Genomic DNA, 13,024 nt, shown 5'->3' with positions numbered 1-13,024 from the left:
ATATATATATATATATATATATATAAAACTGAGAATGTGTGTCTGTCTGTACGTATGCATCACTAAAACTCGAGAACTACCCAATGGATCTCATTCAAATTTTACTCATGCCTTACTTAGGGTCCATGCAGTGTCATGGGCAGAAAAATTTCCAACTTCTTGCTTAATGCGAGCCTGGAGCAATCTCTTATCTCTTACACTGTTTTTGTATTATGTGACAAAAGTGAAACAGTAACATTTCTATTAATACTTTCACTATTATATGGTTTCAATTTCAGTTACTTTCAATATACATTTATATACATGTTTGTATATGTATGTATGTATCGTTTTTGTTTTTTATGTCCCCGTTCACTTTTCTGATGTCCTGTACCCGGATATGCATCTATATATACATGTAGATGTAGGTATGTACATATATGTATGTATACATGCATATGTTCATATATCATTTGTATTATTATATTATCGAACATGCAAGTAAGTTTCAACTTTATATTTCTGACGCGACTCTGTCTATCTATCTATCTATCTATCTTCTTACCTATCCCCCCCCCCTCTCGTTCTCCTTGCTTCTCCCCTTCACTGCTATACATATCTCTCTCTTACTCTTCCTTCCTGTCTCTCATCGCTCACCTTCGTTCCACTTCCTCCCTTTTCCTCCTCCACCACTCCTCTTTGCTCACATGTGACCTGTGGTCACTAATTCCTTTCTCACCCCAGCCGGCATGAAGGCGAGACGAAACTACTATTTCTCCGTCCAGCTTCGCCATTTCACAGCGTTCAATATCTCGTACATATATATATACACCTGAGGCGACTCCAGGTCATCAGCATCACTTGGGCTCATCACAGATTTCACATAAGACACATACATGTATGAAAGAAGGTAAGAGACGTAATGCACACCGTAGACTTACATATGCACAGATAATTTAACAGTAAGCAAGTTTGCTGCTTTTAATAAAAGAATGCCTCACGTTTTTCTGCAATATTTCTAGCCCCAAATGGCTTATTTTTTATATCCAGCAATATGTCTTTTTCCATTTCTAAGTTAAGGGTAAAAATAAGGCAACCATACAAAACACAACTCATCTTTACACACAGATGCACAGAATAACAGCAATCAAATAATGAAAGCAGAGTGCACAACAAACATTAGTAATCTGTCGCCTGTACTCTTGAGAAGAGATGTCAGTTAGTCCTTTTCACCAACTAGACTCGTTCGTATTAGCCCAAGTTGCTGGATAATTAAGAATATTGTAGAATGGAAACTTTTCATAGATTGGAATTTAAATCCTAATCTTTATAGAAAAATATTATTTCAAGAAAACACTGAGTTTGAATTACTTTTAATCTTTATGATTATAGATAACAACTCGGGCTGTAACTTCTGAGCCTGAGTCAGACACGTGTGAGCGATGTCGAGAGAACATCTGCTACGAATGATATTTTTTGACACAGGGCACCTCTAAGACGACCACCAGATGCTGAAGGAAAATAAATGAACTGTGATCAGACTCAATAAAAGGAGCCTGGGTTATTGTCTACAATTACATACTTGAAGTCAGTGTTGGCAGAAATTAAATCGGCTTGCAAATGCATGTTCACTTTACTAAATTTAAACTCAGGCTAAGCCCTAACAGCCCGAGTGCTGGAGTCGTCACTGATATATACATATATATATCTATGTATACAAACACACACACATATATATATACATAAATATATACATATACATATATACACACAAATATATATTACATATATATACACATATATACATACATGTACATATATATATATACATATATATAAATATAGGGAGAATTCACAAAAAAAAACAGAAGATGAAGACAGGTGGTGTAGACAACAAACAGATGTATTAGTTTAACGCTTGGGAAGTGAGAAAGTCTTTAACGTTTCGAGCCTACGCTCTTCGAAAGAAATGAACACAGAAAGAAATGGAGAGAAAATAAAGAATGTGTAGCGGCTAGTGATCTATCATGGCGCATACATACATATAGTTCAAATTTATGGAAAACAAAAGATGAAGACAGGTGTAGGAACAACAAGCAGGTATATTTGTTTAATGCTTGGGAAGAATGCAAAAGTCTTTTGTTTCAAGCCTACACTCTTCGACAGAAAGGAGAAAAAAAAAAACAAAAAACGGAGAGAGAAAAAATGTGTAGAAATTAATGGTTCAACATAGTGAAATGGCTGATATATATATATTATACACATACATACATACACACACACACACACACACCTACATTTGCTCTGTGTATCATAACCAGTAATACTAAGTATAGTAGTATCCAAACCACTTTACTGGAGGCAGACTGGATGATGATAATCTGTGTGGAACTAAACTCAACAGTAATAGTCATATATCTAACTACACACACAAGGTGTGTGTGTGAAGTCACTCTTGAGGGTTACTGGTAACATGTAACCCCCCAGTAGAACCTGTTGCATGGTCAGGTCATCTATGACTCAGCCAGTAACATCACCAAACCAGCTTGGTGAGTAGGGTGGCTTTTGGACAATTCTGTGGAATGAAAAATAAGACCTATCAAAAGGCAGATGAACTCAGGAGAGTCAATATTCATCCAGTTACATATCTATCATCATCAACATTTAATGTCCGTTTTTCATGCTGGCATGGGTTGGACGGTTTGACAGGAGCTAGTCGAGGCTCCAATTGTCTGTTGTGGTATGGTTTCTCGGGCTGGTTGCCCTGCCTAACGCTAATCACTGCACAGAATGTACCCACTACATTCTGTAAAGTGATTAGGGGGCAGTTATTTCTTTGTGATAGAGTTTCAGTTATCCCTTCCTGGTCATTTATATACCACTCACTTGTGAAGTCAACAAGTGCTATGTATTTCAAGGCTAATCTAGAAACTGTTTTCTTTGTTCAACAGCAGTTGACAAGGTAAATAGATGGGTGGCATGGTAACTTTTAAGTATTCCAAGTGTGGTATATTTGAAGTCCACTTTTCCTATTTAAGCCCTATAGATATGAAGTCTTAACTCTGACTAACCAATGTGTGTGTGTGTCTTTGTGTCTATGTTTGTCCCCCACCCCTCACAGTTTGACAACCAGTGTTGGTTTGTATAAGAGCCAGTGACTTAGCAGTTCGGCAAAATATACCAATAGAATAATTACCAGACTGAAAAAGACAAAGAAGCACTGGGGTTGATTTATTCGACTAAAACCCGTGGAGGTGGTGCTCCAGGATGGCCGCAATCCAATGACCGAAATAAAAGACTAAACAAATGCACAGTCTCAATAATAAGTGCCAGGCTTTTAAAAAATATTGGGGTCGATTCATTCTACTAAAAATTCTTCAAGGCGGTGCCCCAGTGTGTGTGTGTGTATATGTGAAACCGTCTGTTGCTCTCGTCATATTGAAGACACTTCTTTGTTCCTGGCGTTACATATATTTTATCTAGGAAAAACTACCAATTTCATTGAACCAAAATAGTATAACTATGTGATTATAAACATTTTTGCAGCGTAAAATATATACACGTGTTTGCATATAATTTCAACATTTTGTCAGTCTCGCAAATAGTTGAATCCAATGACGGATTTGGTGACATTTGAAACGACAGAAATTGAAAGATTAGAGAAAATTTTGTTCTAGTAGGTCGTAAGCTTGGCACGTGGCGGCTTACAGCCAGGCGTACGCCACTGTCTTAATATTCTCTTAACTTCCCGCCAGGGTCGCTAATCCCTCCCTTCCACTTCCATTTTTGTCTTCTTTCTCAAGTGGCTTTACTTATGAAAAAGACAAGATCGTTTTTCTTTCTTTCTTCATCGTTGATAAGTAAGGCCAGACACGCGCCTGCTCGCTCGAGGTCGGGATAGGCTCATTGTTTGTCAACTAGAAAGACAGGTGTTGCCCGATAAAGAAAAGGTTTTCTGTTTTTCTACTACCCCTATCCACACCACTTCAACCTAAAGTGTGGCAGGCTGTCGACTTCAGGCGTCTGCATTGACTGCTTCCTGACCCCAAAGACTCACTAATCATTCAACCGCTGCGAGACGACACAATACCTGTATAAACCGTTCATTTCCATAACAATGATACGTAGTAATCAGCCTGACAGGTGGAAGAACAATTTCTAGAGCTATTCCATTTTTCTACTGGCGGGTAGGTAGGCAATCGTAGCGAGGTAGATTTTAAAAAATCCCTCTGTTGCTAACGAATAAAAACAATTTGTAATATATTGCTAATTTTCAGTTATCAAACCGATTTAAACATTTATCTTATCTCACTTTTGCAAAATTTGGTGATTACATCAAGGTACATGCGACTAAAATAATTTTTACAAATAATTTAATTAAAAAAAAAATTATTTTAATGCTATGTAAATATAAATGCGTTTTCATACTGTAATGATATTCAATGCTTTGCTTTTTTATTTATATATTTTGTCTCAACAATGGAAATGCTGGAATTTCAGCATCCACAGTACTAGAAAGCTTCAGTTGAGGGATGGGAGCATAAGAAATCCCCTTTTAGTAGTAATGGTTGAGTCTAAACAGAAAGAAAGCAACAAACTCGAACATATGTCGGGTCACACTATCAACTCAAGCTGCACGAGAAGACTGTGAGGTAGAGGAAGGAGAGATATCAACAGAAATAGCCTGCCTTCTATAGTATGATGGCACCTGCTAGCAGAGAGAGTGACGGTCGTCAGTGTAAATAACGTGGTGTCTTTGATGAGTAATTAGTCAATGAAAATACTTTGTTTACATTTGAACACAATGAACTTCTTTCTACGAAGATACATATTCTAAACCCCCTTAAGCACTCACATATGGTACACTTCCTGCTCTTTGTCCCCAGAAGCCGACGCTCCAGAAACCTGACTCTATGCAAGTCGCAGTCTTAGAGAATTTAGTTTCATATTTGTAGACTTTCTATATTTTGGAGGGAAATTCAGCCGATATATAAAGGATACATATAATTTTCAGCAGGTGTATTATATATGAACAACGGTTCCAGGTACGTTCTATAGTACTAGCTCTCGTCAGTCCAGCTGTGAGACATAGCTAACTATTATTATTACACCAGCTTCTCTTTCTTTGTACTTGCAGTTTCCCTTTGTACTTGTTGTTTCTCTATTATTGAGACTGATGCGTTTCAATAATGGATTGAGTTATTATTATTTTTCAAAAAATCTTCCCTTTTTTTCTGTTTTATTTTTCCTTTCCTGCAGTAATTAGCAATCATGGCAAGATTATTTAGCTGGGCAATTGTGCTGTTTCCAGTGTTTCTTTATTTTGATATCTGTCATCTTGTAGCAGGTGAGTTGTTTATGCATTGCAAATATATTTTTTAAAAATTTCGTACACACACACAGGCATAAAGGAAAAATTATTTCTTAAATTCTTATTAAAGCTGCTTGGGACAGCTGCACTTCATATTTTTTTATTATTTTTATTTATCTATAAATATATATATATAATGCTTTGCATTAAGCTTCTACTGATATAAGAATCTAAACAAAATTTCATATTTTTAACCTCTGTTTATAATCAAATATTTAATTTCGATCTTCTTAAAAGTAACAATGCCGTCTCTTTCACAACCAAAATAAAACCCAATATTATTTCCTAGGTTTGAATGTAAGCGCTTGTTTTAAAGACGAAAAGGACTCTTTGAACGCCACTTGTCCAAGCGGTTACATGGTTCGCATTTTAAGGAGTTTTTATGGTCACAGCAGCAGGGGAGCCTGCAGCTACGAAGAGAATGACTGTACACATGAGGAGGAACAAAACTACCCTTGCATGGGTCGGGAGTCCTGTCGTGTTAACTTACCCACGAGAGAAACTGGTCGAAGAACAAAGAAATGTGACTTCAATTATTTTCAAGTGGAATACCAATGTGTAAAGCGTGAGTAAAATAAATACTTTATTGCTGATCCTTTCACATAAGCTATCACTTTTGTTAAATTTATTATTGATGATACAATGTTGCGATTGCTATCGAATTAAAACAAGCTGTCCACTAAATTGCTACTAACTTAAGAAATTGATTCTAACTATCGTAGCAGTTTTCAAATCCTCGCATGTTGGTCTGTATTTATGGGAAATAATAAATATAAGAACGTGGTTACTTCAGATTCGAGACCTATTCATTTCTTTCTTTCTGATAATGGAAAGGAGATAAAATCTAGCATTGTCTCTTCTCTGGATACGTGAAAACAATAGGGATGTTTTGTTTATATATATATATATATATATATATATCTATAAAACATTTATTTCTGGGACTGATAAGAGTGAAAGCAACTTAGCATTAGCAGATTAAGGCAAATTAGATCCTTTATGAAAAAATGAAATAATTATTGAATATTTATCCTACCAAAGCTAAGGACTGTTCTATATAGATTAGTGTTAATTTTAATCGCGCTTCATTAAACGCCTGGTTCTTTGTGACGGATATATAAACAATGATTTATTTGCAGTAACTTAATTGTTATGTTTACTGTAATTATTATTTTTAAAACTTTATCTTATTTTTTTCCTCTTAAAGGATCTGAAATCAGAACGATTTGTAACACCAAACAGCTCACTGATCAAAGTGGATACATTTCTAGTGATCGCTACCCTAACAATGTTCAAGGTCGGTTCACGTGCAGTTTGAACATTAGAGTGGAACCTCATAGGAAAATTCAATTATATATACTTGATCTCGATCTAAAAGGTGAACGAAATAAAAACTGTACAGATTATCTGTTTCTGAATTTGGGAGTTAACACCATAACAATATGCAACCGAAGTGTAAATGAAAAAAGTTTTCCCACGTCTAAAAACGAGTTAAACTTAACACTGACAATGGCAAGCGCAGGCAAGCGCAAAGGACTTTGGCTTTATTACGAAGGTAAGCTTTTAAGTTCTTATAATATTAAAAAAGAAAAAAAAAATTGCCCGATACAATATTCTATAGATATATTTTCATTTTTCATTGGCTTTTAAAACTGTTTAGAAGATTAAGCTTTATATATTTATTTCAAATAGCTATCCCCCCACTAGCAAGTACACCAGTTCCAAAAGAACCAACTAAAAAATATCCTACAACAGAGAGACCTGTCAGCCCTAAGTTAATAGCATCAGAACGCAACACCAAAGTAGCAGAAAATCCAACTGTTAAAAACTATCAACACTATCAAAGTGATCCAAAGCCGCAAGTAAACAATTCGGTTATTTTCGGTAAATATCCATTCTTCTTTTTGAAATTTTTAATAAAAAAAAAATAAAATAAAAGTTTGAACACTGAAGATCAATATCAAGAATGTTTATGTAGAATAGCAATTAATAATATTAAAAGAATTCAAATTCAGTGGGTTAATTATATTTTCTTTTTCTTTCTAACAGTTGCTGCAACAGCTGGTGTTATAGGCACACTTCTCTTTATTTTAATTACATTCCTTATATTCCTGGTATTCAAAATACAAGTAAGTATACTTTTCAATCAGTAATAGTTGCATGTGTGTGTGTGTGTGTGTGTGTGTGTGTGTGTGTGTAAATAAATGGATCTTGGTCAAAATTTCTAAGCATTAATATTTTAGTTGTTTTTAAGGTGCCAAGCTGGCAGAATTGTCAGCACACCAGGCAAAATGCTTAGTGGTATTTTGTCTTTTATCCCTTCGGGGTTGATAAAGTATCAGTTGAGCATTGGGGTCGATGTAATCAACTTAACTGCTCCTCTGAGATTACTGGCCTTGTGCCAAAATATGAAATCAATACTTAGTTGTTGAATAAATGAACTACCACATTCATTGAATTAACATGTAAGTAGCTGAGTATCCACAGCCATATGTACTTGATGTAAGTTTTCAAGTAGAATTAATGTGACAGTCAGACCTTTTCGAATTGTATATACAATGAGCTTCCATGCAGTTTCTCTCAATCCACTTTTGTTCACACAACACACATAATAGTCTTGTTAGGAATGAGAGAAAAGCACTAAAATCGTCATCATTTAATGTTGGTGTTCCATGCTGGCATGTGTTGGGTAGTTTGACAGGATCCAGTGAGTCAAGACTGCTGAGCTCCAGTATCTGTTTGGGCATGGTTTCCACAACTGGATACACTTTTTAATACCATCCACTTTATAGAGTATACTGGGTGCTTTTTTTGTAACAGTGGCACAAGTCAAGTCACCAAGTAATACACAACCCCCCCCCCACTCAGCTGAATGGGGTTGTAGAGAGAAAGGTTGCTTTATGCCAGGTATTGCAGTTAAAGTATGATAGAGGGACAGGCCCAAGTGCTATAGAGGAGACACATGGCTGCCCTGTATTATATAACAATAGATAAGAGTAGCTGGAAAGAAGTGACGAAGTGTCAATGTACTCTCAAAATACAAGCACTGTATATAATACAAAGGATTGGGAAAGGTGGGTGGATGAGTTCATTAAAGGAGAGCAATAGATGGTTAGAGAGAGGTGGTGAATGGAGTATGTAAAAAAAAATAGTGGTTCAGGAAAGAGGTGGAAGGTGGTAGTAAACTATACCTGTAGATAGATTACAAAATAGGAAGATGATGTGCAAGGTGGGGTGACATGGAGGGATGTCAGGGGTATTTAGATGACTATAGGGGTTGGTAAGTTGACAGCAAATATGAGAGGGTGTCGAGAATGATAGCAGATAAGATGAGGTACGGCAAGATAAGTGAGGTGTGGAAAATGAAGGGGGGAAGAGATGATATTCAGAATGAGGGATGGATTGTAAAAGGAAGTGGTTCCAGGAAGAAGGGAGGTAACTGGTAGTACAAAGTAGAGATGAATTACGTGCGGCTTATACTCACCCGGTTACAGCAGTTGGACAGTGCTATGGATGGATGGGTATTAGGAAGATGAGGAAGGCTTGATGGGGACAAACTGAGAATAGGGCCCAGTGAATGTATAGACAATGATTTTTAGGGCCTCACTTTCAATAAGATGAACAGCAAATTGTCAAGCATTTCCTGTGAGGTTCAACATTTTGAGATCAGTCTTCACTACTTTTGTCCCGTGTCTTCCTGCTCTCCCTCTTTTTCATGTTTCACCCACATTTACTGATCAGCATTTCTTTATAGAGCTGTCCTCATCCATGCTCATCACATGACCATACCAGTACAGTCTTCTTTCTTGAACACTACATTTGATTGTGTTGTAAATGCATACTGACATTGCACATTCAGTGGAGCATCCTAGTTTAATTTTTTCTAGTCTTCACATATTCTCTGCATAATTATGACCCATAATTTCTAACTGCACTTTTCCTACATACTGAGCTGGGCCATTTCCATCAAGGGTGTGATCCCACACCAATGTATATTTTCTACAATTCATGTAAGCATGGAAAAGTATGTTTATATAAGAAACTAACTACCACACCACTCTAAGATGGATTTGTTTATGAAGGAAACAAAACTAGTACTGTAAGAGTATTTGTATGTATCAGTGGCGTTTCTTTCCTGCCAGTTCATGTTTTTTAACTTTTTATTTTCAGATTAAAAAGAAACGACAAAAAGTCTACAGCAATTTCATTGTACAAAATCAGGATCGAAAGAATGCAAGCCATAATCAAACTCTTAGCAATCTATCAAATATAGAAATTTAAGACTGAAAAATATGGCACATAGGCTATTTATATGGCCAAGTAATGAACTTTGAAATATCAAACTGTAATAAATGCCTTGGATCTGTTGGACATGTAAGATAACATGGAAAAAATGAACTGGCTTCAAGGGAAATTTGCTGGTGAAAAACTGAAGCAATTGAGAATGAATGAATGAATGAAAAAAAAATTTCAGCTGATACGAAATGGTAGTTAACATGCCATGAAGGTATGAAACAACTATGATTGATCTGACAAAAGAGTCAGGCAGTTAAAGACCTGAAGGAATTGAGTTGGTGTAAAGTGGTAAAAACATCTTTGACAAAAAGCTGGTGTGAAGGTGAAGATACTTTCATTAAACAGATTTTTAATACAGAAGGATGTTGACTGTGACAGCCAAGGATTTATTTCAGTTGTTGGCTATGACAAAGATTCCATGACAGTAAATCTGTATGAAAGAGGCAACATGGTTGTGATGAGGACTGTCAAGCATGGGGAATGTTCAACAACTGTCTTCATACAACTATATTTATTCTTGCTCTTTGATGTTTATACTAATTCATTTTATATTTTGTAATGTGTTTGTATTTATACTGTTTTTTTTTTTCTTTTCCAAAATTTTGTATACTGTTTCTGTGGGTTCGGATGGGAGATAGAGAAGACATTCTTGTATATAATAGAACATTAATATTGAAACTCTCCCTTTTTTTCCCCCCCCCATTTTCTTTCTTTTTTTCAAAAGCTATCATTAGCGGTGGAATTTTGTGAGTGAACCTAGTCATTTTTATTCACAGAAAACTTGAAACAAAATACTAACAGTATTCAAGTATCTGGACATTTGTCATCCTCTTTATTGTCGTTTCTTTGTCTTAATTAGATTTATTTGTCAAAATTTCTGTCCTCTAAACCTGCAATCCCAAATCCATTAACAGTTGTGTATCTGTGATATTTCTTCATAAGTGGCATTCCACTTCATATCATCATCTGCTTGAGTTTGGCTTAAGGGATTGACGAGTACTTTGATCAACTGTTCTGCTGCTTTAGGCTTATCAGCTAGGACATATCCCTTTTTATTTGCATTTCCCCATCCCTTATTAAGTAATGTACACTTTTCAAGACTGGTAAAAAGGCTAGTGACAATTACTAGCCTTTTCTAACTTTCTCTTCTTAGAAACTTTTGTACTAATTTATGAATTTGATTTTGTATTCAGATTACAACTTAATAAGAAACTGAATATTATGTAGAATTTTTTTTTTTTTGTAAAAAAAAAACAATTTGATGGGATAGTGGCAATATTTAATATCTTTTTCATTTTTTCCTTCATGTCACACTATTATATGTTTAAGATTCAAATATTTGGGGATCTCTTCAAAAAAATCAGTTGAATTTCTTTTGTCAATTGTAAAGTTTATTTATTTTTTAGTTTATATCAATTACTGGAACATATTTAAAAATACCTATTTTTGCACTTTTATAAATAAAATTCTCCAAATATTTCTACTCTTGTTATGTTTATATTTTGTAACGTAAAGAATAAAAGAAAAGTGAAGCTTTTCATAACATCCACATCAACAAGATGTGAATGTTACATATGAAGGAATATACAAAGCAAAATTCAATTCGGTACTTAACACCAGTTTACACTTTATATATTGCAAAACAGGTGGCAGTCTTACACAGGCAGGTAAAGGAATGTTAACCCTTTTGTTACTGTATTTATTTCAATTAATTTTAAATATAACAAAGAATTTAGTAAAATAACTTAATTATCATTCAGCTTAGTTTTAGGAACATAAATTGTGACTAAGGTTTGGTGGAAGATTTTAATTCAAAACTTATGCAAACAAGACATTTGTATTACAGAGCCAGTTTCAGCCGAGCAATGTACTATGACAAATTTTTTTTTAAACACTATAATTTAGATGTTGGAAGGAATAACATACAGACTATAGGGATGGAACTAGTACGAAGCTACAAAGTAGGCTTGGATGACATCAACATGAGAAACTAATTGGGGGTGGAGCAGAAAAGTCCAAATTGAATATTGTATAAAATCAAAACTCCAATTGGAGTGCTTAAAGTAATATCAAATGTTTTAAGCACATTATCATACATGAAGTTTTACACAATTTGTTTGAATATATAATGGCCATACTAAATTCTTAGTTACTCAGATTAACCAAATTAGTTTCTGGCTCTCAATTCAACTTTCAGGAATTCTAGATAAAGGCTTGTAGAGTCAATTTTGATCTGTAAGATTCTTTGATATTCGTGTTAAAATATAACAGGATACCTGCTTGCAGTGCCAATAATTGCTAATCAGAAAGGTGTGCTAATGTAAACATATACATATATCGTTTTAAATGAAATTAAGAGTCTAGTTTCATATTTAAAATGATTCAAATATAAATGGTATAAAATTATTTTTGATAAAGATTACATCTAATTTAGTTCATTCGGCAACCGACTGCTTTGTCTAAGGGCAATAACTCTCTACTGTTTCTTTTATCTGCCCTTTAGAGAAATTACGTCCAAGGAATTTTGAGATAATTTAAAGTTATTTATAACCAAATATTAAAAGTCGGTAGCAATTTCCTAATTAACTCCTTGAAAAAAACAGCTGAGGAGTTGCTGAAAATTTGCAAACCGGTCTAGTGTTGAAAAGCCAAACGACCAGCTTAGTACAGTAGACAATGCTAGTTAGTGAGAGCAGAAAAATCAGAGAATCATTTCTTTTTCAATAAATATATAGGCGTAGGAGTGGCTTGCTTACGAACCACATGGTTCCAGGTACAGTCCCACTGCGTGGCACCTTGGGCAAGTGTCTTATATAGCCTTGTGAGTGGATTTGGTTTAAGGAAACTGAAAGAAAACTATCGTATATATGTGTGTGTGTATATGTTTCTATGTCTATGTTTGTCCCCCCCACCAACATCACTTGACAACCGATGCTGGTGTGCTTACGTCCCTGTAACTGAGCGGTTTGGCAAAAGAGACCGATAGAGTAAGTACTAGGCTGACAAAGAATAAATCCTGGGGTCGAAAAATATGTTCTCAATAAAAATTTAGTGACACAACATGGTCATTCCTCTTATTTTTGTATGTAATATAATTTTAATCTTCAAATTTTTTTAATATGCTAGACTACTGGTTTTAATTGATTAATATCAATTTCTACCCTTATTAATAAATTTAAAAATATATATATATATATACCATCATCATCGTTTAACGTCTGCTTTCCATGCTAGCATTGGTTGGACGATTTGACTGAGGACTGGTGAAACCAGATGGCTACACCAGGCACCAAGCTGATTTGGCAGAGTTTCTACAGCTGGATGCCCTTCCTAACGCCAACCACTCCGAGAGTGTAGTCGGTGCTTTTCCGTGCCACC

The 13,024-nt window shown here is 35.1% G+C and overlaps 2 protein-coding genes across 9 annotated transcripts in view; one reads left to right on the top strand and one right to left on the bottom strand.

Moving 5' to 3' along the window:
• Positions 1–11,126, top strand: part of LOC106884421 (uncharacterized) — a 35,268-nt gene extending 24,142 nt beyond the window's left edge. For 2 of the 5 annotated variants that reach the window (XM_014935794.2, XM_052972289.1), the window contains exons 2-7: positions 5,239–5,326; positions 5,640–5,915; positions 6,558–6,905; positions 7,043–7,234; positions 7,400–7,479; positions 9,521–11,126. In XM_014935794.2, coding sequence (XP_014791280.1) covers positions 5,251–5,326; positions 5,640–5,915; positions 6,558–6,905; positions 7,043–7,234; positions 7,400–7,479; positions 9,521–9,631 — 1,083 coding nt within the window. In that variant the 5' untranslated portion in view covers positions 5,239–5,250 and the 3' untranslated portion in view covers positions 9,632–11,126. Of the gene's footprint in view, positions 1–3,784; positions 4,167–4,196; positions 4,320–4,561; positions 5,025–5,238; positions 5,327–5,639; positions 5,916–6,557; positions 6,906–7,042; positions 7,235–7,399; positions 7,480–9,520 lie in introns of those variants that run through there. The other 3 variants (XM_014935795.2, XM_052972296.1, XM_014935793.2) reach the window with 3 other exon arrangements.
• Positions 1–13,024, bottom strand: part of LOC106884418 (activating signal cointegrator 1 complex subunit 3) — a 493,492-nt gene that overhangs the window by 104,643 nt on the left and 375,825 nt on the right. The gene's annotated exons all lie outside the window — the stretch shown is intronic.

This window comes from Octopus bimaculoides, chromosome 1, assembly GCF_001194135.2.
Source record: "Octopus bimaculoides isolate UCB-OBI-ISO-001 chromosome 1, ASM119413v2, whole genome shotgun sequence".
Lineage (NCBI taxonomy): Eukaryota > Metazoa > Mollusca > Cephalopoda > Octopoda > Octopodidae > Octopus > Octopus bimaculoides.
Note: the sequence above shows the minus strand (reverse complement) of the source record. Positions and strands in the feature narration are given on the sequence as shown.